Consider the following 24447-nt stretch of genomic DNA (forward strand, 5'->3'; position numbering starts at 1 on the left):
TTAACTCACTCACATACACATCATCACACATTCACAAGAATGAGCTCGTGCATTCTCATGCCAACAAAAACATTGCACGTACACATTTACATGCGCATGTGCATGTGCACTTAAAATATATCCACGACAATACGCACATATTTGCATGTGCACATACACTTAAATATATCCACAACACACACATACAAAATCACACTCACGATTATAGCTAGCGATGGGCATGGTTCGGTTCAGTTCGGTTTCAAGGCAAAGAAACCGAACCGACCGTTTATACAAAACAAAAACCAAACCAAACCGTTTAAGGAAAAGTTGAAACCAAACCGAACCATTTAATAAAAAAATTAAAATCTAACCATTTAAATCAAACTAATTAAACATCAAAATAAACAAAATACATTAAATTAAATAAGCAGTTAAGTTAAATTTATTAAATCAATAAAAGAAACTTTAATTGAACCATTAAATTAAAGGGAAAAGTACCTGGATACCCCTGGAAGTTCGTCTATTTATCAGAATGCCCCTAGAAGTTCCGAATTTACCAAACTATCCCTATGTCCAAAAAATTACACTTTATAAAGTAATTATACACTCAAATCTACAAGCCCTATTTACCAGAGATGGAAGAAATGGACTTGAACTAGCCCTATTTACCAAAGATTTGAGTGTATAATTACTTTATAAAGTGTAATTTTTTGGACATAGGGGTAGTTTGGTAAATTTGGAACTTCTAGGGGCATTCTGGTAAATAGACGAATTTCCAAGGTATCCTTGTACTTTTCCCTAAATTAAATAAACATTTAAGTTAAATTAATTAAATCAATAAAAAACCATTAATTAAACCATTAAATTAATAAACTATTAAGATAAAAAAAAAGTTAACCAAAAACCTATAAACCTTTAAACCAAACCTATAAACCCGAGTTTTAGAACCAAACCGAACAGTTTATCGAAAATCCAAACCAAACCAAACCATTAAATTTTTTTTGAACCAATAAACGATGGCTTAACGGTAATAGTTCGGTTCGAGTCGAAACCATGTCCATTGCTAATTATAGCCTACAAACTTCAAACACACGCGAACATTCGCACACAATCATAGTGATTGCACTAGTACATTTCCATGAAAACCCATATCCACTCACGCGATACGTTACATGCATCAGTTACACGTTTTGGCACTTCCAAATTTGAAACACCGTTCCACAAATGTTATACAATGCACCGTATGCCTCAATGTCAACAGTTTAGCCTTGGGATTCTGACATTGTGGTTTTGAGTAATGGACATGGACGAACAGACGGAAGAAAGAAAGAAAGAAGAAAGACGGACGGACGAACTGACTAACTGACGGACGAACTGACGGACGAACTGACTGACGGACGTCACCTCGTGTGCGAGGCACACACACGTGTGTGTGTGTGTGAGGGCTCACATGCAGGGAGCTTCAGGAGCAGGAGCAGGAGCAGGAGCAGAAGCATGCGGACACAGACAGACAAACAGACAGAGACAGACAGACAGACAGAGAAGGCCGCGCATGCGAAGCAGAAGAAGTTAAGTATGTAGAGTATGTATGTCTTTTGGACATGCTTCTTCTTCTTCTTCTTCTTCTTCTTCTGTCTCTTTCCCCTCCCTTTTCCATTCCGTTCCCTTTCTGCTGCTATAATCTCACGCCGATCCTTGCCAGGCTGCGTCTCCGATCCATCGTCCTTTGCAGGTAAGTACCATCCTCTCTCTCTCTCTCTCTCTCTCTCTGTGATTTTGTCGCCGTTTGCGCCACCACTATGCTTTTTCCAAGCTCCCCCTGCCGTTTCTGTTCAACTTTCCCTTCTTCTGCTGTGATTCGCTCTGCCTCCGAAATCTGATTCCTTAGCATCTGTCTGTATATTCTTCCGCGTAAATGAAAGATGAAAGGAAAGGAAAGGAAAGGAAAGGAAAGGTAAGGAAAGATGGATCGATCAATCGGAGCTTGTAAGTAATCCAATAGTTTCATGAGCGTCCAATACCTCTCAGACATCTCGGCAGGACTCGAGATTACTCCGCGAACTCCCTCTGCTGGTTTCTGCAAGATTTATAGTTTTTTTTTTGTCTCCTCGCTACTTCTTTGGTGTCAAGTTATTTCTTTCTTTATTCCTTCCAGCATTCAAGCGTTCTATGATCGTGTCTCCAAGATTCATGATTTGTCAGCTTAGTTCTTCAAGGTTGGAGACATCTCAGCTTATGTCTCGGAGATTTCAAAATTTTCGTTATTTTTTCTATATTCGGGATTTTTTGTGCTTGTTTTCTGCAAGCTTAGGGATTATCTACTCTGTGGTGGCAGATTCAACTGATATACGGTATTTAGTAAGCGCAGTTATTCCCAAACAGGAGCATCCAATACGTAATGATCAGTTAATGTCTTTCCGAAATTTTCAATATTTCTTTGCCTCAGTTGAAAGATTCTAGATTTCCTTCTTCTTTCTATGTAAAGGTCCAAGATATTAGTTTACTTTGTGAGGAAGAAGAAATTAACGTCGAGTATATGACAGAGAGAAGTATGACATTTCAAACTTATGAACATCAAATACTCTTATTCGTAGTATGAACCATACGTGCATTCGCATTCTCGAATGTTTCAATCATTCGAGTATTCGAAACACCATCAAAGTATGGTATTTACCATATTTTTGTACTCATTATTTAGTATAAGGTAATTTCAGACTTATGAACATCAAATACTCTTATGCATACGTACGTGCATTCGCATTCTCGAATGTTTCAATTATTCGAGTATGGTAAACACCCTCGAAGTATAGTAAATACCATGAACATCAAATACTCTTATGCATAGTATGAACCATACGTACGTGCATTCGCATTCTCGAATGTTTCAATCATTCGAGTATGGTAAACACCCTCGAAGTATAGTAAATACCATACTTTTGTACTCATTATTTAGTATAAGGTGATTTTTTAAAGGTACGAAAGTTAAGGTAAAAAGTGTCAAAAAAAAACATAAGAATGTATTGATAACATACGCATTCGTTTACATTCGTCTGGAAAAGAAAGTTTGCCAATGCATTCGAGTATATTACGTACTATGCTCTCATGGATTACTAATCTTTCTTGAAAGGTTTTACGGTTCTCTGCTAATTTCCGCAAGATTCAAGATATGTTCCATGAATTATTCGAGGACTAAGCCTCAACTGTAGACAAGCATAATGTTCCATGAATTTTTCAAGGACTAAACCTCAAGTGTATACAAGCATATATGCTCTAGTTTCGTTAGTGACTCTAATACTAGCTGATCTCTCTGGAGAAACGAGATTGCTATACGTCCTGCAAGATTCAAGGTTTCTCAGCTTATTATGCGTTATGTTTTGTTCTGAGGTGTGGATGAATCGTTGATCAAATCTTGGCTGTAGTTCGCTAATCTTTTTAGCTTTCTTTGATTATTTTGAGAATGAGTCTACAGAATCTTGGCCATTGCCTACTGCAAGGTTCTTGTATTCTCTGTTTATTTTGCTTTGTAATCCTGAAATGTTTTCCAGTCAAAATTTTGAATTCGAGAATATGTAAACACTTGTTACTGGTCTGGTCATTACTTGCTAATCATTTGCAAAAGTTTGATGTTTCTTTGTATTTTTTCCACAAGAATCAAGATTCCTCTGCTTAGTTTGCTTCAGAATTTGTTTTGAGAATGAAGACATTGAGTTTAGCTATCTGCAAGACACACGTGCCTCTAGTAGAGGCATCCCATATATATCGGTTAGTTGCTCATCTGGTGACCATTTGCTTTCAGGTTGTAGTTAACTAGAGTGTAGAATGGCAGATGCTGATGAAGTCCAACCCCTGGTTTGCGACAATGGATCTGGAATGGTCAAGGTACTGTAGCTATAAAAAGGTTTTCCATTGCATTCATAGATTTCTATGATTATTTGGGGAGAAGGAAAATTCTGGTTCTGAGACCATTATCTTGATAGTTGGCATGAAATGACGTATCTTCTTTCCGGCTTAGGCTGGATTTGCAGGCGATGATGCTCCTCGAGCAGTATTTCCCAGCATTGTTGGACGACCTCGCCATACAGGTGTAATGGTCGGCATGGGGCAAAAGGATGCATATGTTGGAGATGAAGCACAATCTAAACGTGGAATTTTGACTCTAAAATACCCCATCGAGCACGGTATTGTAACCAATTGGGATGACATGGAAAAGATTTGGCACCATACATTCTACAACGAACTTAGAGTAGCTCCAGAAGAACATCCTGTGCTTCTTACTGAAGCGCCATTGAACCCTAAGGCTAATCGCGAGAAGATGACTCAAATAATGTTTGACACCTTTAATGTTCCTGCCATGTATGTTGCCATACAGGCTGTTCTATCTCTTTATGCGAGTGGTCGGACGACTGGTAGGTTTTTATCTTCATGACTAACATCATTTTTTTGCCCGAATTCATATCTCTATTTCCTTGTGGTTTATGTCAGCTAGAATCAACAAAGTTGTTTTATAAATCACGTCAATTTTCTGTGTTTATCAGCTGGCTCATTACAAATTTTCTACATCTTTAGGCATTGTGTTGGATTCGGGTGATGGTGTTACTCATACCGTTCCTATCTATGAGGGATATGCTCTTCCACATGCTATTCTTCGTTTGGATCTTGCAGGACGTGACCTAACAGATGCTCTGATGAAAATTCTTACTGAACGTGGCTACTCTTTCACTACCACTGCAGAACGAGAGATTGTAAGAGACATGAAGGAGAAGCTAGCGTATGTTGCTCTTGATTTTGAACAAGAGCTAGAAACTGCAAAAAGTAGCTCGTCACTAGAGAAGAGCTATGAACTTCCTGATGGTCAGGTCATCACCATAGGTGCTGAACGGTTTAGATGTCCCGAAGTCCTTTTCCAGCCTTCTTTGATTGGAATGGAGTCTGCAGGAATTCACGAGACAACATACAATTCCATAATGAAATGTGATGTGGATATACGTAAAGACTTGTATGGAAACATTGTGCTTAGTGGTGGTTCCACAATGTTTCCTGGAATTGCTGATCGGATGAGCAAGGAAATCACTGCACTTGCACCCAGCAGCATGAAGATCAAGGTGGTTGCTCCACCTGAACGTAAATACAGTGTTTGGATTGGGGGATCAATCCTTGCATCATTGAGTACTTTCCAGCAGGTTCGCATCACTCTTTAACAAAGTATTCTTTAGAGCATTAACTTGCTGATGCGTGTATATATCTTAAGTCATTCTCCATGTTGTATTTCATTGTAGGTTGGCCTTCTGCATTCTATTTATGCATGCATTATCTTAGTCATAAGGCTTCTCATCCTCTATTATAACGGACCCTTTGTTCTATCCTTTTTGCAGATGTGGATTGCAAAATCTGAATATGATGAATCTGGACCATCCATTGTGCATAGAAAATGCTTTTAAGTGGTAAGTTTCAGGATTTTATACCAGGATCCCTCCGAAATCTACACTCTGGTAAATATCTATCCAATTAAGGCATGCCAAATTATACATGTCTTCGATTTTGGTAAAAAAGGAACTACGAAGACCTTATATCTATGTATAAGAATGAATGCCTTCCATTCTATACCCTTGTAAGAGTGGTGTTTTTTGTCATATCCTCCCTAGTTTGCTTGCAGAAAGTTTAATAAGAATGAACGGGTTTCATTCCATACCCTTGCAAGAGTGGTGTCTCATCATATCCTTTAGTTTTCTTATTATACCCTTGTATCAGATAACATTTCTTTGGTTCCAAGGGCTTTATTATACCCGTTTAAATGGCATCAAGAAAGAAGGAAGCCTTGTGTAGATAGATATATATAGAAACACAAGAGTGATAACTGGTATCAAGCACCAAAAAGAATGAAAAGGCTCGTGTAGATATATATAGAAACACAAAAGACTGATAATTCAAGTGTTTGTCTATATAATAAATAATTTATAGAGCATTCAAGCTCAATCTAGTGTTCGATTTATATCCTGTTTCCAAGAATTCAGTTTTAATTAGAATGTGGAACTGTCAAGTCTTTTCTGTAAATACCATTGTGGATCTGTACAAATATATGTTTGTCTGTGATGTTCATTGATTCACCTGCACCCATGGGTTCTATTTTGCTGTGTATACGTGTCTCAAGCGTCCTCTCAAGTTAAACCCACAATAATCTATTTACTTACCTTGCATGATCATTTTTCCAGTTTTAAAATAAATAATACACGCTTTGTGAACTATCACATGTTATTTTAAAATAAATAATACACACTTTCCAGTTTGCGACCCTTCTTGGTATCGGATTGTGATAGAAAAGCCTACCCATTCAAAAGTCCCACCCGATTCCAAACTTATTGTTTCAGAAGGTTTTTTTATTTTTCCCTCGCTTTGAGAGATAGAGCTGAGGTAGGTTCACTATCCATTTCATTATTCACTGGTTTCTTAAACTGGTTTTTGAATTTCTCTTTTAATTTCCGTAAATGGTTAATCGTTCTGTAAATTAAAATACGATCCTTAGGGATCGGTGCTAGATGTCCAGTATGTATGTGGCTGCTGGCCTGCATAAATTTTTTTTGGATTGGAATCATCACTTTTTCCCAGTAATCTATTTACTTACCTTGCATGATCATTTTTCTAGTTTTGAAATAGAATAATACATGCTTTGCCAATTATCACATGTTATTGCTCAGAATATTCTAATTTAACTTGCACCAGTCATGAAGCTGTTTGTATGAATTGACTATTCTGAAAATCAGAGCAGTAATACGAACAACACTCAAATACATTCTATGCAAACATTGAATGCAACCTTGTTGTAACTAAATTGCCTGCAGCAGATATAAATTTATTAAACAAAAGGTTTTCGAGGTGGATTGTCAAAATCAACAAATAGGAAAAATATAATTAAAAAAAAGGAATTATATGAACAAGATAGAAAATAGATTAGGCATTGAGATTTTTGTTTGTAGGAAAGCTTGGATGCAATTTAGGAAAGGATTAGGGTCTATTGATGATGTTGTGGAGGAAGAGTTGGATCAGTACCCTTGTGGGGGGCAGTTGTTATGTTGGAAAGAAATCTGTTAGAAAGCGCTTGGTTAGAGCTTTGTAACTATATATAACAAGTTTAAATTGTTGGTGTGTATTGGGAGCAGTGATAGAAATAAAGAATTAGGCATTATCGGCATACACATACTCAACATGCATTGCAGGCCTTCTATTGTCTTCTCTTGTTCATGAAACATTTTCTTTCTCTAGGCTGGATATTGATATGGGAACAATTGATCCAATAAAGAGTAATATCATGGTAGAATGTAATAGTGCAAGGGAAGAATTTGGGAGCTCTAAGAGACTTATTTAAAAAAATTAGTGAGAAGAAATTGACATATGTTAGGCAATCCATATATAGATGAGGTTGACAAGGATAATCATAATTAACCTAATTTATGGGGGATCATGAATATCTTTCCCAATATTGTGAAGGGAAATGAAAATGTAGCAAAAGAATGCATCAATGAGGATCTACATGATGTGAAAGTTGATACTAAGGTAGTGTTGCAATCTTTTGATGTATTTTATGATAGTGCAATTATATTAAATTTTAGAAATTGGTAAATTCACAATTTTTTTGGGGGGATGGAACCTGGCTACCATTAAAAAAAAAACTGTGAATTTACCAATTTCCTAATTTTTTATCAAATAACTTTTATACATAATTTGGATTAAAGAATGGTGTTGATGCAAGACCTCTAGGGTTTTATGATGTAATATTCTATTCCCGTAAACATCAAATACACCAATGAAGGTTAAAAGCTCTAAAATCCTTCACCTTGTAACCTTCAAGACAATATCCACAAACTTTTACAATATACTTCTTCATGAGACTTTTTACTCCATTCCACATTGTCATCCACATTTCCAAGGTCCTTTCAACAAGCTCAAATGTTCAAATTGTGGCAAGATCTATGCTCAAGCTTGAATGTTTTGTAACTTCTTCATCCTCATCATCTGCCATCTATGATATTCTCTTGATGCTAATATTCTATATTATTGACAATAGCTACTCTCTTTTCTTTTCTGTATCTAGGAAAGCAAATTCATCATCATCACATTCATAAAGAGAGACATCTTCATCACATTCATAAAGAGAGACATCTTCATTACATTCATAAAGAGAGACATCTTCATCACATTCATAAAGAGAGACATCTTCATTACATTCATAAAGAGAGACATCTTCAACAAGCTTCCAATTAATTGCTTTTAAGGACCAACATTTAACTTTTAGTGAAAATGACCTAATAAATAAATTAACACTAGTAAAAAGTTTAAATAACCAAACCATTATAGTCAGTTTGAGTTATTTTGACAAGGCTCAAGCCATGAACTGACTCAATCTAGATATCTAATTAAGTTAAAGAACAAGTGCATGTATTGGAAGATAATCTTGGCCATTTCATGTACACGTGAAGGTTGTAAAATGTATTATGAAACCTATGATATTGTATTACTTGCCGTTGTTGCATCAACAAAGAAGGTTTTACATTTTGTTTTGCACCCTCTTCAATGTTGGTTATCGAAGAAGACAGATAAGATAAGAATCACATGGGTTGTGTGGAATCATCTAACAACTCCAATGAAGTTCAAGAATTTCTCTTGTATTCCATTTTAATATTTCTTTGTGAAAATAGTGATTGTGCACCTATGATAGACAAATTGCTGAACCAAAAAATTCTCACGAGCCGCTTCCATTTTGTTTTGTTCTACATATATTTTCCTATGTTGGCTCACAATATCATAGTTATCCAGTTCAATACAACACATATATGCTCCAAATTTTCAGAGACAGCAGAAAATTAAAAACCAGCCAACTGAGACGGTTCTGTAAACATAATCAAGTTGGTTGCCCACAAAACCACAAATATTAAGCATATTGCAACACTAAACATATACATAATAATGTATATGTATACTTATTTATATTCACAAAACTAAGATTTATAGCATTTCACTACAACAGACAAACACACCCCTCTTGGTACATTGTTAAAAATCCGTCGAGTTTTCTGCTTTAGATGGAAATACTTGCCTGCTTTAGATGAGGATTGGCACCCTTCCTATCTTGATTAACCAATTAACCGCAATGATGATTTCAAATTTTGTTCAGATACTAAACAAGAATATAATAATCATGGCATACAAAAATCAAAACTGAAGCAATGATAGAAACCAACTTTGAGCTGCCTTATTATGCCAACATTAGTAACCTCAACAATGATTTTCTAAGAAACTCAAATGGCACTGATAGAGAGGAAAATTACATTTTGTGACTAACTTCATTAGTTGCATGTGTAGATTGAAATTAAACTACAGCAATTAATGATTTTTATACAGGTAATAACAGCTCTGTTTTCAAATTTGTGAAGAAACAGTGGTTACCTTTCTTAAAGACTATTTTTACTCAATAAGTATCTCCTTCAGTGGTGGGTGTGTGAGGCGCCAATTACTTGTGGACCTGTCCTTGACATTCGCATAGAGTACCTGTCACCAAATCCCTTTGATAAGCCCTCGTAAAAGAAGAGTGATTTTTTCCATGTTAACATGTACGAGTTTCCAATATACCACTTTCTGGTCATCACCACCACTGCAGATGTATCTATCATTTGGTGAAATTGCCACCTGGGAAAAAAGGAACACTATTTGGCAATTCTTCCTCAAAAAGAGAAATTGTGCAAATTAAAGTATTTAATTACCGTGTTCACACAACGTGTGTGACTTGTCATATGCCTCACACAAGGCTCCCCAAGTGACACATCCCACATAGCAATGCTGATTATCCATTTAAAAAGTGAAGGCAAAAATGTTAAATCAAATCACTTTCACAGAGTTATTAATGCAATCATTGTGAATATTTCTGGACCTTCCATTTCCACTTGCAGTGACCAACGTCGAGTCGTTATTAAACCATCTAGCATCATTGATTCCTTGATCACCTTCATCAACAAACCTGCATGAAAGGCACAAAATATAAGACTAGCAGCTAGGAAATTTCATTTACAGATAAGTATAGAGATGACTTCAGAATGGACTGACCATTCAAATTCTGACCAACAGTAGCAGTATATTTTATTTTGGACCTCTAAATATACTAACTGCTATCACATATAAAGGCGCCTCCAATAATCTGGTGATGCATGTTAAAACGACTAATATATGCAGTCGTGAACTGAATATATATTTGAATTGACCATCAGAAATCACTGTCGAAATAGTAGTAACATTCCATCCATTTCAGAGACCTACCTAATTACCTGAAAGAAAATTTACATACTTATACATCATGCGGGATCTGTGAACCAACTGGCTCTGGACAAGTGCAAAGCATTCAGTAGGTTTATGACCTAATGTGCTTTTCGCATTTTCCCAAACTTTGACTTCTGACCTTCAGCTTAAAGGTAAGGTATGTGACATACATGTTACAAACATTTTTCCGGGTTTTCATAAGTCACATAAGACTTTCTTATTTTTTTATTCTATAGTTTAAGCTCCAGATGCCATGAATGCACAGGCTACATCCCTGTCCCATGCATTTATCAAGGACCAAATCCATTATAGCAGGTAGGTGGCATGTCCAACTTCTTTTTGAGGTTTTCCTCCCACCAAAGATCATGCTGATTTATCTCTGCGGTGTTTGGGAGTCGGAACCATGGTATGATAAGAGTTGCAAGGACTCACTCTGCTTGCTTGCAGGAAAATTGCAATCTTTTATTACAAACTTGAAAGTGACAGGGAGCAAAACTGGATTCAAATTGCACCAACCATAATGCATATAAACAAGAGCCTATCTATCTGCATGTATCAGACAGCATAGAGGATATTCACATATTTCTGAGCTCATTTCGGTGTTTCTGAGACATAAAATCCTCCATGACATGAGAGCATCACTTGCTTTTGGTCTATTAAATTTGAGGACTTCTTTTTTGCCTCATATACATGAGGACATAGCTGCATTCATCTCTCAAATCATGAAAAACCTCCCACGAGATCATGAAAGAAATGTTTGAATGAGGCAAAATAAACATTAGAAAACACAACAAAAATGCACTTAAAATAATTTTTACCCAGGCATTTGACCAGCATTCTTTGAAGTTGGCATTGGGCTACCATGGCTTAGACAGTGCAAAGCTCTAACCCTGCGTGAGACATAATCAGCCAAAGGAAGCGGTGCATCAACAGGTTTTGGTCCAGGCTCCATAGTTAGCATCCGTGTATCCCAGATGATGGTCTTATTTGCAGTGCTTGAAGCTTGAAAAAATAATCCACATGAGCTAAAAGATACCGACGTGACCTACAGTGATGTCGATAAAATAAAAGCTGATATTTGAAATCTAAGTCAATGATTGTAATGTTATTGCTCTTGTATCCCACTTTGGAGCATTTACCTCACAATTTGAACCCAAAGGTAACCTTGTAATACCTCCACAGGTCCTGATATCAAAGAGTCCAACAGAACCATCACCAGCACCTAGATGAGATGATGCAACCATTAGTTAGAATCCTCAATTAAGTGTAAAAAGGTCAGGAAGTCATTAAGAGACCTGTTGCGATTGTTGTCCCCTCCACATTAGTCTTCAATGAGGTTATATACTGTGCAACAGCAAGATTGTTAATTTAAATTTGTTTGGTGCATTCGGATTTCCAAATTATCGTTGACATACAGAATCATTTGCTGGAAAAGATGCAACAATCCCAGGAGTTTGGATATCCCAAATCTGCACAATTGCAGGTCCTCCTAACGAGTCACTTCCACAGATAAGTAGATTTTGATTGCAAAATTCCAACGCATCCATGCATGGTAATCCTAAAGTTTGGTTTCTATAAATCAGGGAAAGAAGTTTCTTAGGTTCTGAATATATTATTCAAATCTAAGAGCAATACTGACTAAACACAAAATCTTTTACCTCAAATCTCCATTTAAGTCACATGAAAGTTTCCCACTGTTTATGTTCCAAAGTAAAATTTGGTTATCTCCATGGCCACCACTTGTTGCCACTAAACCTGCTCAAAAACGAAATGGGCATAGAAGTTCTTCTCACGTGATGCAAATATACATTAAATATCTGGGTGTCCTTGAATTTAACAGAAAGAACTTACAAGATTGCCACTGATTAACACTCATTGCATTGATTTTCTTCTTGTGACCATATGCATTTTCATCCCACGACCCTGGTCCCAATGTATGTAAACATGCCCCAGTCATTGAATCCCAAATCTAAATGAAGCAGCACACCGATGAAAGAGATAAAGTTTCAGAACCATTAGCATTTAAATTGGGAGATAGGAATTTATTAGTGTTCGTATCAGACTTGAAGCTTTGCATCACATATTACAGGAATTGCTCACTTGCTCAAATCATTACTTATTTTCGAATTCAATAGAATTTTAGTAGTAGAGTTTGAGCCCCTGTTTTGTGGTCGAAAGAAATACATAAAAATTATATATATAAAATAAACCATTTACTTGCATGAAAACCATTTATATATAGAATTTACCTTGAGAAGATTACTTCCACAAGAAACAATACGCTCTCCATCTGCTGCAAATTCAACTGCCTGGATCTATAGCCCTCAAAACAAGCCATCAAATCAGGAAACTGAATCAGAATTATCTTGCGTGAGAGAGATTTCTCATCAATATCATCTCTATTTACAACATGCACATTTACTTTCTGTGCCGACTTGAGAGAAAAACAAATCATGACAAGAAATATAGACCTGGCAATTGTGTCCAATAAGCTCCATCGGTTTTCCAATTAATAGATCGTAAAGCAACAACTCATTAGGTGCCTGCAATTTCCAAAACAATATGATCAACAATATGGAGGTTTACATTGTTGTCTTCTACACCCACAATCTTGAGTTTTATCTCCATCCAGAACACGTGTAGCTAGTGGAGTTTGTTGTAATGGGGCTATAAGTAGTAGTGTCTTTTAAAATGAAGTTATGCCAGCTTGGCTCATCTTCTGAAGTTATGCCTCTAAACAACCATGAACTTATCGAATCTGGCATACAAGACTACGCATGAGTATAAATTCCTCATAAGAATCTCAGCTAGCGGGTACTGTGGCTCCCTAGCCTGTCTAAAAAGGTCAGTCTCTACAGCTGTTGGGATCTGTCCTTCAACAAGATCCTACAAAGATTTAGCTCATTAAATGTCACCTATAATATCTGGTCTAAAGTTGAGCTCCACTCTTAATTAGAATATTGTGTCACCTGATATCCTGATTGAGATTGGTATATGTAAACATTGGTTACAAATCTTGATAAGGATAAGAAAGGAAATCACATGAATCAGCATATGTGGATGTAGTGTTCTACATATGGATAATGTGCATGAAAATAGGTTAGCAAGAGATATTACAGCATTTGAGCTGCAAACAAGCCGAGGTAGATTTTTGGGATGAAACCTCACATCCAGCACCTTCTGTACACCTTGCTACAATCAGAAACAATTTATGAGATACGCAGCATTGCTTCAAATATAAGCACACAAGATAATCACATCATGTACGCATGCAGACACAATCTTGCACAGCTATAGAGACAAACCACACATTTCTATGAGAATAGAAGTAAATAATGTAGTGCTTCTATATCATATTCATAACATATTTATAGAAGTAAATGGATGATCTTCTTATACAGGTGCACAGCATTTCATTTCCCATTACTTGATGTAGCAATCAGATCAATTATTTACAATTAAAATACAATTGTCATACCTTCTTGAACAGCAGTTTCACAAATAATTTCATAACTGTGTCACTACATGTTCTACAATTAAGCTGAAAACAAAACAGTAAAAGAACAGAAAGCTTTACTAATGTTTCTATATAACCTATTAAATCCCACAACTGTTACAATCAGAACACCATGTGGTATGTCACCCATACAAATAAGACAGGCAAATTGAACCCTCTGTCAATTAAAACGAGAATGTAATCATGTGAATAAGGAGCTATCCAAATTAGAATGTCAAACAGCATCACTCCAGAACATCCAAAAGTATCAATGTGGGCCATCAACTGAAATCCAGAATGTCTTAAATTAGCTTCTGTAACATGGTGAAGGGTCTTCCTCATCAAAGAATAAATCCTATTTTTCAAATTCTCTTGAATAGGTCAAGTAATATTTAACCCCAGGAACCCCTAGCCACAAGACAATAGACAGAAAGAAAGATATATTAACATCTTTTAAGAGTCCAAAATGGCCAATAAGACCAAACAAGAGATTACATCTTAAAATGTTACCTCATCTTTGAGAACAGCAAACCAAAATAAACGCAAGTAGAAAAGTAAACTTGTAGCATGAGTAGCTGTGATTGTTTTTTATTGATTAGCTTGTGTGGCTGTGTTGTTGTGCTTCAACAACTTTTCCCTGTGTCTCTCGAGTTCAAGCAAGAAAAGCCTCACACATAATAGAGAATAATTAGATAAACCACCCAATAATAATCACATCAATTGACGCCATGTGCTGGAGCCAAGATATGAGGACAAGGCATTGCAACTATGAGACTGTACATACCATTTCACCCACCATGGTAACCTTGCACTATCCTAGCCTCATGGATTCTCAATTAGCTATCTGGCTAGTGGTGGTCATTTCAATCTCCACAGAAATTCTACTTAAAACAATGATCTTCCACATAAATTAGGAGAGACTGCTCTTTTCCCACTCCCATCCAATTGTGGAAAAGGTTCTCAAATATCAAATCCACCAGGAGGCCATGGGTATCAAACAATGTTGACAACTGGGATCAAATTGTGGGGTGACACATGACATGAAGCATGAAGATGGCATATTGTCTCACTTGGGAGGAATACTAATTCCATCCCCCGTGTATCATTCCTGTACTCTACACACATCTACTGGATGAAGACAAGAACCAGATTCCAGTATATTTAGCATGCCTTAACTATCGAGGCATATTGTCCCCATCCTACATCATTCATATACCATATACTAACCCCAAAAATGTAATGGATAGAGATGTGACCTATAAACTCTTTTACAAGTAGATGGCATAGTGATTGTATAGGATTCTGTATAATAGCAGCAGGATTCTTATACTGGTAATTGTATATTGTCATCTAATACTAGTAGTTTGCATAGGATTCTTTTTCCACAGTACTCTACGCATGAAATACATCATAAATCATTTTATTCACAGGGAAATTCAGTCTCTACAAGATGTTAATCCCTCACCTCTCTGGTTGCAAATGCTTATGATACAATCATAGATTGACATATTCGCATTCGTGGGATTTTCCATTCGAATGCAAACGAATACGCATACATTCGTGTGGTCAAGTATTCGTTAAAAAAAAAAAGCAAAAAAAAGGAGGTGAACTCCTTCCTTTTAGTTTCTTAGGAAAAAAAGGGGGACTTGACAATAAAAAGGGGATAATAAAATAGAGAGTTGAGAGAGACTTGACAGTAATAAATTTTCATTGGAGATCTTGATTCTTTACCAAATAAATAAATAAAATAAAATAATTTTTAGCTTTATTTTTAATAAATAAATAAAATAAAAGAAAGGTTCATTAATTCTTCACCTTTTCTTTTCCCAAAATTTATGGATATTTTTACGTGACATTAAAATTGAGACTTCACATTAATCATGTTTTCATAGTAAATAAAAAAATATTCGTTTTTTAAAAATAAAAAAATCAATTATTTAAATAAAATAAAGGTTCATAAACTCTCCTCTTTTTTTATTTGACACTAGAAAGGAGAGTTTATACTAATCATATTTTTATAAATTATTAATGAATAATTGTTCTTTTTTTTAGTGAATTAAATTGATTTATTTTTAAATTAATTAATTAATTAATTGTTTGTATATTTATTTTACAAAACGAATGGTTTTTAAATATTCTTAGGGCCATTTTGTATTCTCGAATATTGAGAATATCACGCATGGAGAATATGGCGAATATCACGCATGTGTCAATCTATGGATACAATATACGAGGGAGCCTACAACAGATAATGAATATAAAGCTATTTTAGATTTCTTTGTGAGCCTCCACATCTAAATGGAATAGAGATGTGTGGTGATGTAAATATGTTAGAGATGTCCATCACACATGACTCAATATCAAGCATGGGGAGGGTTTTAGTGTCCCCAAAGACGATCTAGAACACAAGCATACCCCTCCTACTAAGAAGGTAAATCTATTGAAATATTGGAACTCATGAATTTGATCTTGATTATGGTTGAGGAGCAATTTTAAATTAGATTTATCCAACATGTATAAACTCCCAAAAGAAGAACAAAAGTCTGTTCACATTGAGCAATATATCCTGACACCTGCATGGACAATTGAGCTATTCCAGTTGATGGCCCTTTAAAATTCAACTGCAAAAGGCTATATTCACACCTTTTAAGAGGCCAATAAGACCAAACAAGAGGTTACATGTCACGATGTTTTTCGTCTTTCAGAACAAGAAACAAAAAATAAACACGACTAAACATATGATATTAGGGAATGCTGCATATCCAAGAATGTTTGATATGTAGATGTACTGATAAAAGATCTCCAACATGGGCTGCCAATATGGAGAGATATTTGAAGTAAGGGAAGCACCTGTGGTGGCAGGTGACTAATGGTGTTTAATAACGAAATATTGATCTTTCAAAACTGAGAAGATGGAAGAGTTCCAAGACAGTTTGGGGTACAATGATGAGGGGACACCACATTTATAGAATAACTGTGAAGAATGAAACAGCTTCAAGATGACTAAGGAATTTTTATTTAAAGGGTGAATCATTTCTTTAAGGAATACATCTATGACTATAACTATCTATCTTCTAATATCTTTTCTCAGTAATTCTTTACAGTATGTACTGAATGTCACCTAGGAGTCAGCATTCTATCTTGGTAGAAAAAGCAATCCTTTATATACCACCTCTAAGACAACTGTGAGCAGGGATCAATTTCATGAATCAACTGAGCTTGCTTGAGTGAAACTGATTCAAATAAGTGGATAGTCAAACTTTTTCAACAAGAGCAACATTGAATACCAAAAGATTGTAGGAATACATTAAGTAGGTATCGTGAAGGGAATCAACTCTGTAAAACAATGCTAGCAACAAAATATCATGAAAACACTTACATCAACCATGCCAAGTGGAGCAGCAACAGCAACACTGGAGGTATATGCACTCCAACACGGGCGCCATGTAGAAAAGGCTCGTCTTTGTAAGGAAGTCCCACATCCTGTATATTGTTTCTCAAGAGAAAACCATCCTACAAAAAGCAAAAGAAATCCAGAAATTACCCAGAAAGCAAAAGGAAATGTATTTCAGAATGGCTGGACCTTCACCTTCCATAAATGACTTCCAACAATGACGACCTCCAGTCTTCAAGGAGTGGAATGGAGCCATTAGATAATGAATACCAGATCCTCTTTCGCGCACTTGAAGACATTTCACATGATTGGATATCATCTTAGACATTCTTGACTCATCCAGTGAATTTTGTGATGCTGCTAAGCTTGGATCCTCAAGAACAGCACCATTTTCCAAAGAAGCTTTATCTTTCCAAGTTCTAGGACCTGAATTTTCCAACAGATAAACTGCAAATTATTAATCGATACATAGCAACCTGCCATTCAGGTTAAAGCTAGAATATGACGTACCTGTTTCTATCTCAGAAAATGCCCAAGAAAGAACCATGTTATAGGACTTGTCCTTTCCTGTTCTTCTTTTCTTTACAGACTTTGTGTCCGAATTAGACCTGGATGGCATGCTATCTGCTAACCTCTTTCTCAGACTACTCTCAGGTTCCTCGTTTGACAGGTTTTGGACATCAAAAGCAGGCCTTGATGCACTTCCTGAACCACCAGCGTGATTAAAATTGTCTCCAGATGGCATTGCAGAAGTACTTGGCCTATCCAAGGTTTCAGGAGATACTAATCTCATTTGATCCCTCATCTGACCGATTTGAACCAGCAATTGTGCCTGCAACTCAGATAGACTGTACCAAAAACATCACTCTAATTCACTGGGACTAATATATAATAATAAATGAGCAATTCATGCAAGACCCAAATCATATATGAGCATTTATGATGCAAATTCAGTTGTGAAGGATATGATGAATCAGAAAGATAGTCAACATATGTATTATCAAGACAGTTTCCTGTCAGAATGGCATAGAGAAGACAAACAGGAAGAATACAAGAAGAGCATTCATACAACCAAATAAGCATAATTAGATGTGCCCTAATCAAATATTTTTTAAATTCCAATACCATTCTAGCATTTGCAAAAAGATGTCAATTCTAGAATAGACAAAAATGAATGTATGGTTTTTTACATTTTTAAGGCTTGCAGAAAATTTCTGATTCCAAAAAAGTTAGGTCTAATGTGAAAAAAGGATCTTGAAATTAAATCTAGATAGTATATGGATCTGGAAGTTAAATTCTGCTGTAAATTATATGAGTGTAAAAGTAGTCGACTAATGCATTATCCTTACATCGTCCTGTCAGCACATAAAGAAGATAAACAGGAAGAACACAAGAAGTGCATTCACAAGATCAAATACATATGATTCATTGCGTCCCAATAAAATATTTCTAAAGTCAAATACCATTCTAGCATTTGCAAAATATGCCAATTCTAGAATAGGAGGACAACTTTTACAGTTTTCTACATTTCAAATGCTGCCAGAAACATTCCTCTTGTTACATAAAGTGATTTTAAAAGATAACAGAGCATACAATGCAGAGAAAAAAACAAATTTCACATAAATGATTCCAAAACATTTAGGTTTAATAAGAAAGAAGGATCTTGAAATTGAATCTGAATAGGTATATATCTCTCCCTCAAGAACAAGAAAGTGTTGAAAGGAGACCAATATTGATATAACTAATCTACAAAGCCAGAAAATAGGGAAACGAGGAATACATTGCCATGGCTGGCAATCATCAAAGATTTCAGTACATCCCAAGAAGACAAGAGCTGCACCATGGTGAATATCATATATTTATAGTTAGTGAACCAAAAGCAAAGAAGCCTATAAATAGGGAAATGGGGATCAACGATTTCGGAACATCTCAAGAAGATAACTTTAATAGATGATATGTGCACCATGGTGAAGATCATATGTTTATAATAAGTGAATCAAAAGCAAAGAAGCCTACATATCATATCTTCTTCTAGCTTCCACCTTATCCATAATGGTTGCCATTCCAAGATTCGTTGACTTAACAGAACATATGCCTGTAGATAAAAAAAATAAGTGTCGTAAGAAATCATGATGTTTCGAGAAACCCAGGTAATCTAATTTTAAGTAGTGCATTGGATGAGCCCTAAAGAGTTGAGATACAAGAATTATCTACAAGTATTAGACACCTATGAAGCCACATTTTGGACTTCACATATAAATTATTTTATTAAAATTTTCTTTACAGATTAAAGCATTGAGTTATTAATATATTTAGGGTCATCGCATACATTGGCAACCTCACCTTTAGTATTTCCCTTCTGCAACAGCAAAGACCCCTGACAAAGATGTTTCTGTTAGAAACCATTCCATGTATGGGAAGGCAGGATATTAATTTCTTTTGAGTAATTTAGATGTTGAAGACCTAAGATATTAGATTGTAAGGTAAATGGGTTCCCACATAATGTGCATAAGGTGCATGCAACAATAGTAAAAGAGCTGGAGTAATAGATAAGGGGACTCTATACAGAGACCCCATATGGTGGAAATACTCACATTCAGTTTTGCCTTTCCACTTACAGTCTTAATGGTGTCCCCTATAGAGCAAAGTTATTGTAAGAACATGGGAATTTAACAAATACTACACTGAATAAGTCAATATATATGTACCAGGAACAATGGTATCAGATTCTGCCTTCAGAACCTGCCGTGCTTTCTTCTTCCTCTTCTTTTTCTTTTCATCAAGTCTTAGCTGTGCAGCACAGAAAATGGTAAGCTCAGAATGAATCAAACTGCATTAAACATGCAAAACTATAAGAAATTCTAACTTGTCACTTTTTGTACCGATATTCACATTGTATAGAGGGCTATGAAAATCTAACCTGCCCAAAATATATTCAACATCAAAACGTTGACAATTTTTAAATATGAAATTTCATCCAAACTTTGAATAGCTGCAAACAGAAAGTATTGGCCTCAAAAAAGATAGCATCATACCCCTAATTACATTGGTTTTTCTCAGGAACTCAAGGTCTACTAAAAGCACTTTGCTCATCAATGATGATGGTATGACTAAAGATTTAAGAGACTTTCTCTTCTGCCACATAAATAGTTTCAACTTTCAACATTGCAATTCTAAAGATTAAGGAGGTTTCATTTTAGAAAGAAATTGGACCAGCAGCAATGCACAAGGCTAGAGATGCCTAACACTTCCAACGCATAGAAATGTAAAAGGCATCATGGAGAGAAGAAATATGACCACCCTAGATATGAATCGAGGCACAGTAAACCTTCCTCTGACTTCGTCTTAACATAGAGTAAAAAAGATGTCCAAATCATTGTTCATGCCTGTGATTCCAAAGCTAATCTTTGTAGATTGATATTTGGGTTCAAAGAGAATATGCTTCTTTATGGAAGTTTAAAAATCTTCTCTTCATTGGTTCCCAACTGGTTAGGTCTTACACTTTCTGAACCCTTTTCCTAGATCCTGAGCTGTTTAAAAAGGTTGCTTTCAAAAAGCCTATACAGAACTACTTGCAAAAATACTTCAAATTGGCATCCAGCTTCCTAGGAACATTTTATATGTATTTAGGAGTTTATAAGTGATACAAGTATGATGTTCACAAATAGCAACATAAAAGCTTTTACATTTAGTTTCTTAAGAGTTTAGATGCTTCAAGCATTACAATTTCATTTTCAGGAAATACTTTCCTACAAAGATGAAAATTCCTTCGTGTCTTGCATTTGAATATCATTGCCTGTTTTAATTTTTTTAGATTCTAAATAATCCATGACATTAACTTTTTTCAAAAAAATTATCAATTATCCCTTTTTTCAAAAAAACTTAACATTGGCCTCATATTACAAAATAAAAATATTGAAAATGAATCTAAAAACAGTAACATATCTCACCATTGCAACTTTCAGAGCTTGCTTCTTCTTCTTTTTTAGTAAATTATTGTGGCACTTCTGAACATAACGGAACAGGTGTTGGCGTGTATGTTCTTTTAACAACTCCTCTCTTAGACATGGATTACCCTCTAGCCACGCTTCTATTGCTTTTGCTCCAACAAGTGAATCCAAATCTAGGCTCTCAAGCCATTTATAAACAGGCATCCATTTCTCACTCCGTTGGAATCTAGCAGCTGGTTGTCCAGGAACCTCCAGATGATCTATCTGAGATATAATATCCATGAGGCATAAAACAACATAATATATCAAAACTAAGCATATATACAAGTCGTAAAATCAATATTATACCATTTGCCTTCTAAAATCCAAAATTCCATATCAACAAATTTTCAGAAACATGAAGTGATGTGCCTATTTTCAATAATAGGGATTCTCTACTCAATAATGACCATCATTGCACATTTAAGTTGGATACTCATGATAATTCACCTTCAGAAGTTCAACCTCTCAGCTGTCTATGTAATGGTCTTGCATTCCAGCTTCTAAACCAAATACGTCCCATTGAAACTTAATTTGTGAACCCTACGGCATGATATATACCTGTGCATATGAATGTTTTGCAACCAAGGTTCTTGATCACAATCTTATTACATGAAAATTCTTGATGTATAAATCTCAATTGCATTCCTGTCTATATGAAGTGTTTGCTCTTCATCAAAATCGCCAAAGAAAGTTCCCTTTATGAAACCCTACAGTTTGATGCATCACTGTCTATATGATGGTTTTGCAACCCAGGTTCTGGATCAAGATAAATACTTCACCTCGTTATGGGTCTGTAAAGCTTGATGTGGTGATTTGCATCCTAGGCCCTTGATGAGACGTTATTGCTAAATGAATGTATCTTTCGAAAACTCACTTCCAGACCCCTGACATTTGATGGCTTTTGAACATCCGTTCTTGATCGAGAGGGATGTTTCCACTTAACTTCTAAGTCTTGATGCATCTGTGTCTATGTGATTGTTTTGCATGCACGCTTCTTGATCAAGACACTATTGCCAATTACCCAAAACTTATGTCCGAGCAACAAGTCCTATGTACTTTAGAAAACTTGAATTATATAGCAAACAGCTCTGGCCTAGATGTGGAGATGTGGCTCTTCTTCTATTCACGAAACTAACCCAATAAACTAAGAGCTCCTACATACTTAAGACACTCAAATTATCTGGCTAGAATAAAAACAAAAATGATCTACACTAGATGTAAGAGAAACAAAGAGAATTCTCACCTGTTCAACTCTTCGTACCAGTTTATGCTGAGTGACAAGCAAGTGGAAAAGCTGTGTTCTTGGCATAGTGATGATCTCTCTAGAGAGCTTCTCTTCATTTATCCTTATCCACTCCTCTACTTCCTCAAGCAAGACGTTTCTTCGTCGGGGCAGCGTCCATAGCCACGCTCGTGCTGCATTCCATCCGTTCTTCTCTCGATCATCGTCAAATATGTATTCACCCTGCTGCTTCTCCTCCTCTTTCATATGATCAAACCCTAAACCACTTGGAACAATTGCTAGACTACTCTGACCAAACCCTAACCCATCCTGTTCCCCATCACCATTACATATATGTTCCAACATCACTTCATCACCATCACCTTCCCCATTTCCATCCCCCTCACCATCACAATCACCATCACCATCCCCATCCCCATCCCCATCACCATCCCCATCCCCATCCCCATCACCGTCACCATCACCATCACCATCACCATCACCATCACCATCACCATCACCTTCCCCGTCACCGTCACCATCACCATCACCATCATCATCACCACCACCACCCTCACCATCACCAAGCTTCTCGTTTTCTCCAGGAGTAAGGGAATCGTGATGGGGTTCACAATCTCCTGCATCAACGTCGCAGGGCGAAGCTTCCATGACCGCTGGTTGCTCTGCAACCAGGGGACCATTTCCTAGGGTTTGCTCTCCACAGTTGTTGTCCATTGGGGGCATGGCCAAAGAATTGGAATGGGTATTTGGGGGGTTCATTTAAGCCTTAAAAAAATGACTGTCTCAAAACCAATTTGGTGGTGGGGGGCCTTAATACTTCAAAATAATACATGCTAATAATAATGGAGACTCTATGTAGAGATTAGCTGACAAGTTAAGGGAAAGGATCGATGAGAGCATACAGAAATAGAGAGAGAGAGAGATGGCCAATGCAACATATGGCCAGCAGAACTCTTATGAAGCTCCCCTGAGAGTTCCCAGATCGGCTTGAAGAATAAACAATGGAGGTATGCGGCCGACTTCGTACTTATTCAGTAGTTTGTCGGGTTATAGGATTTGCGGTCGAATAGAGGCGACTTACATGTCAAGCAACCTTTCAACCTCGTGTATTGGTCAAATACTCGATGCTCAATCTTTATGGGAAATGGGTTCTATCGTATTGAAGTGGATACGGTTGAGTCGACTGAGGTGATGTTGAAGGAGAACATGATCGGCGTAAGGGATGCGGCTGCCCGTTTTTTGTCATGGAAATTGTCCTTTGATCTCGTATAGATTTTCAACTCATCCCATCTTTTGATCCTGATTTCTATTGTTTTTCCAAAGGTTCCTAAGGAGTACATGTCCATACTTCTGCCAATTGTATCACAAATCGGTATAGTTTTACCTCCTTGTGCAACAATCTAGTGGTCCCTCTTCCTCAATGAAAATAGAGAAAATCAATTCAACATGTGACAAGATTGACACTTTGGTCTTACACGATGTGACCACACATGCTAAGGTGATATATGGTTTTTTCTCCATCCCATATGTGGTTGTTTGACTCCAGTGCCTGATTTCATGTGACTCCACATAGACAGTGGTTCACATGCTATGAAGCCAAGTCACTTGGCAAAGTTAGACTTGGAGACTTGCATCGATGTGATGTGATTGGTATTGGAGATATCTCAATGCAAGTGATGGTTCTCATCTCTACCATGAAAGATGTACGCCATGTTCTCCAACTAACTCATAGTTTAATGTCTATTGGTTAGCTTGATGACAACGACTATAAGGTGATATTTGCTTCCTAATCCTTTCGTATAACGAAAGGAAATATTATTATTGGAAAGTAAACAAAGTTGGTTACCTCTACCCACTATTTGTTCATCAAACAGAACATCTTTTGGTTGTCACATACCAACCTATGACCAACATTTGGTATGCCCATTAGGCCACATGTTCTTTCCCTCTATGGACACTTACTTAAGTTGTCATTTTTTTATTTTACATTACGTGAACATTGCCAACATGGTAAGCAAACTATAAATGCACATAAGAC

The 24447-nt window shown here is 36.4% G+C and overlaps 2 protein-coding genes across 5 annotated transcripts; one reads left to right on the forward strand and one right to left on the reverse strand.

Moving 5' to 3' along the window:
* Positions 1–1491: 1491 nt before the first annotated feature.
* On the forward strand, positions 1492–5935 carry LOC147861235 (actin). 4 transcript variants are annotated; one of them, XM_087323540.1, is made up of 5 exons: positions 1492–1714; positions 3779–3861; positions 3995–4388; positions 4549–5162; positions 5355–5935. In XM_087323540.1, the coding sequence occupies exons 2-5, from the start codon at positions 3802–3804 to the stop codon at positions 5418–5420; spliced, it is 1134 nt and encodes a 377-aa protein (XP_087179666.1). In that variant the 5' UTR covers positions 1492–1714; positions 3779–3801; the 3' UTR covers positions 5421–5935. The 4 variants fall into 4 exon arrangements, with proteins under 4 accessions (XP_087179666.1, XP_087179665.1, XP_087179667.1 ...); XM_087323539.1 differs by having other exon boundaries at positions 1696–1718; positions 3786–3861; XM_087323541.1 differs by lacking the exon at positions 1492–1714 and adding an exon at positions 1954–1972 and having other exon boundaries at positions 3786–3861.
* Positions 5936–9259: 3324 nt separating this feature from the next.
* On the reverse strand, positions 9260–23132 carry LOC147861236 (uncharacterized). Its single transcript, XM_087323353.1, has 22 exons — positions 22410–23132; positions 21125–21388; positions 19883–19964; positions 19769–19809; positions 19518–19551; positions 19191–19269; positions 17685–18022; positions 17370–17600; positions 17160–17293; positions 13402–13476; positions 12756–12827; positions 12534–12599; positions 12136–12253; positions 11943–12039; positions 11700–11856; positions 11580–11628; positions 11424–11506; positions 11103–11329; positions 9902–9988; positions 9735–9810; positions 9604–9660; positions 9260–9522 (listed from the first exon to the last, which is right to left on the reverse strand). Exons 1-22 carry the CDS (start codon positions 23130–23132, stop codon positions 9439–9441), a joined length of 3174 nt encoding a protein of 1057 aa, XP_087179479.1. The 3' UTR covers positions 9260–9438.
* Positions 23133–24447: the final 1315 nt, after the last annotated feature.

The sequence above is a fragment of the Azolla caroliniana genome, unplaced genomic scaffold (assembly GCF_043228905.1).
Source record: "Azolla caroliniana isolate FFs.n. ecotype wild unplaced genomic scaffold, voAzoCaro1.0.p SCAF_8, whole genome shotgun sequence".
Lineage (NCBI taxonomy): Eukaryota > Viridiplantae > Streptophyta > Polypodiopsida > Salviniales > Salviniaceae > Azolla > Azolla caroliniana.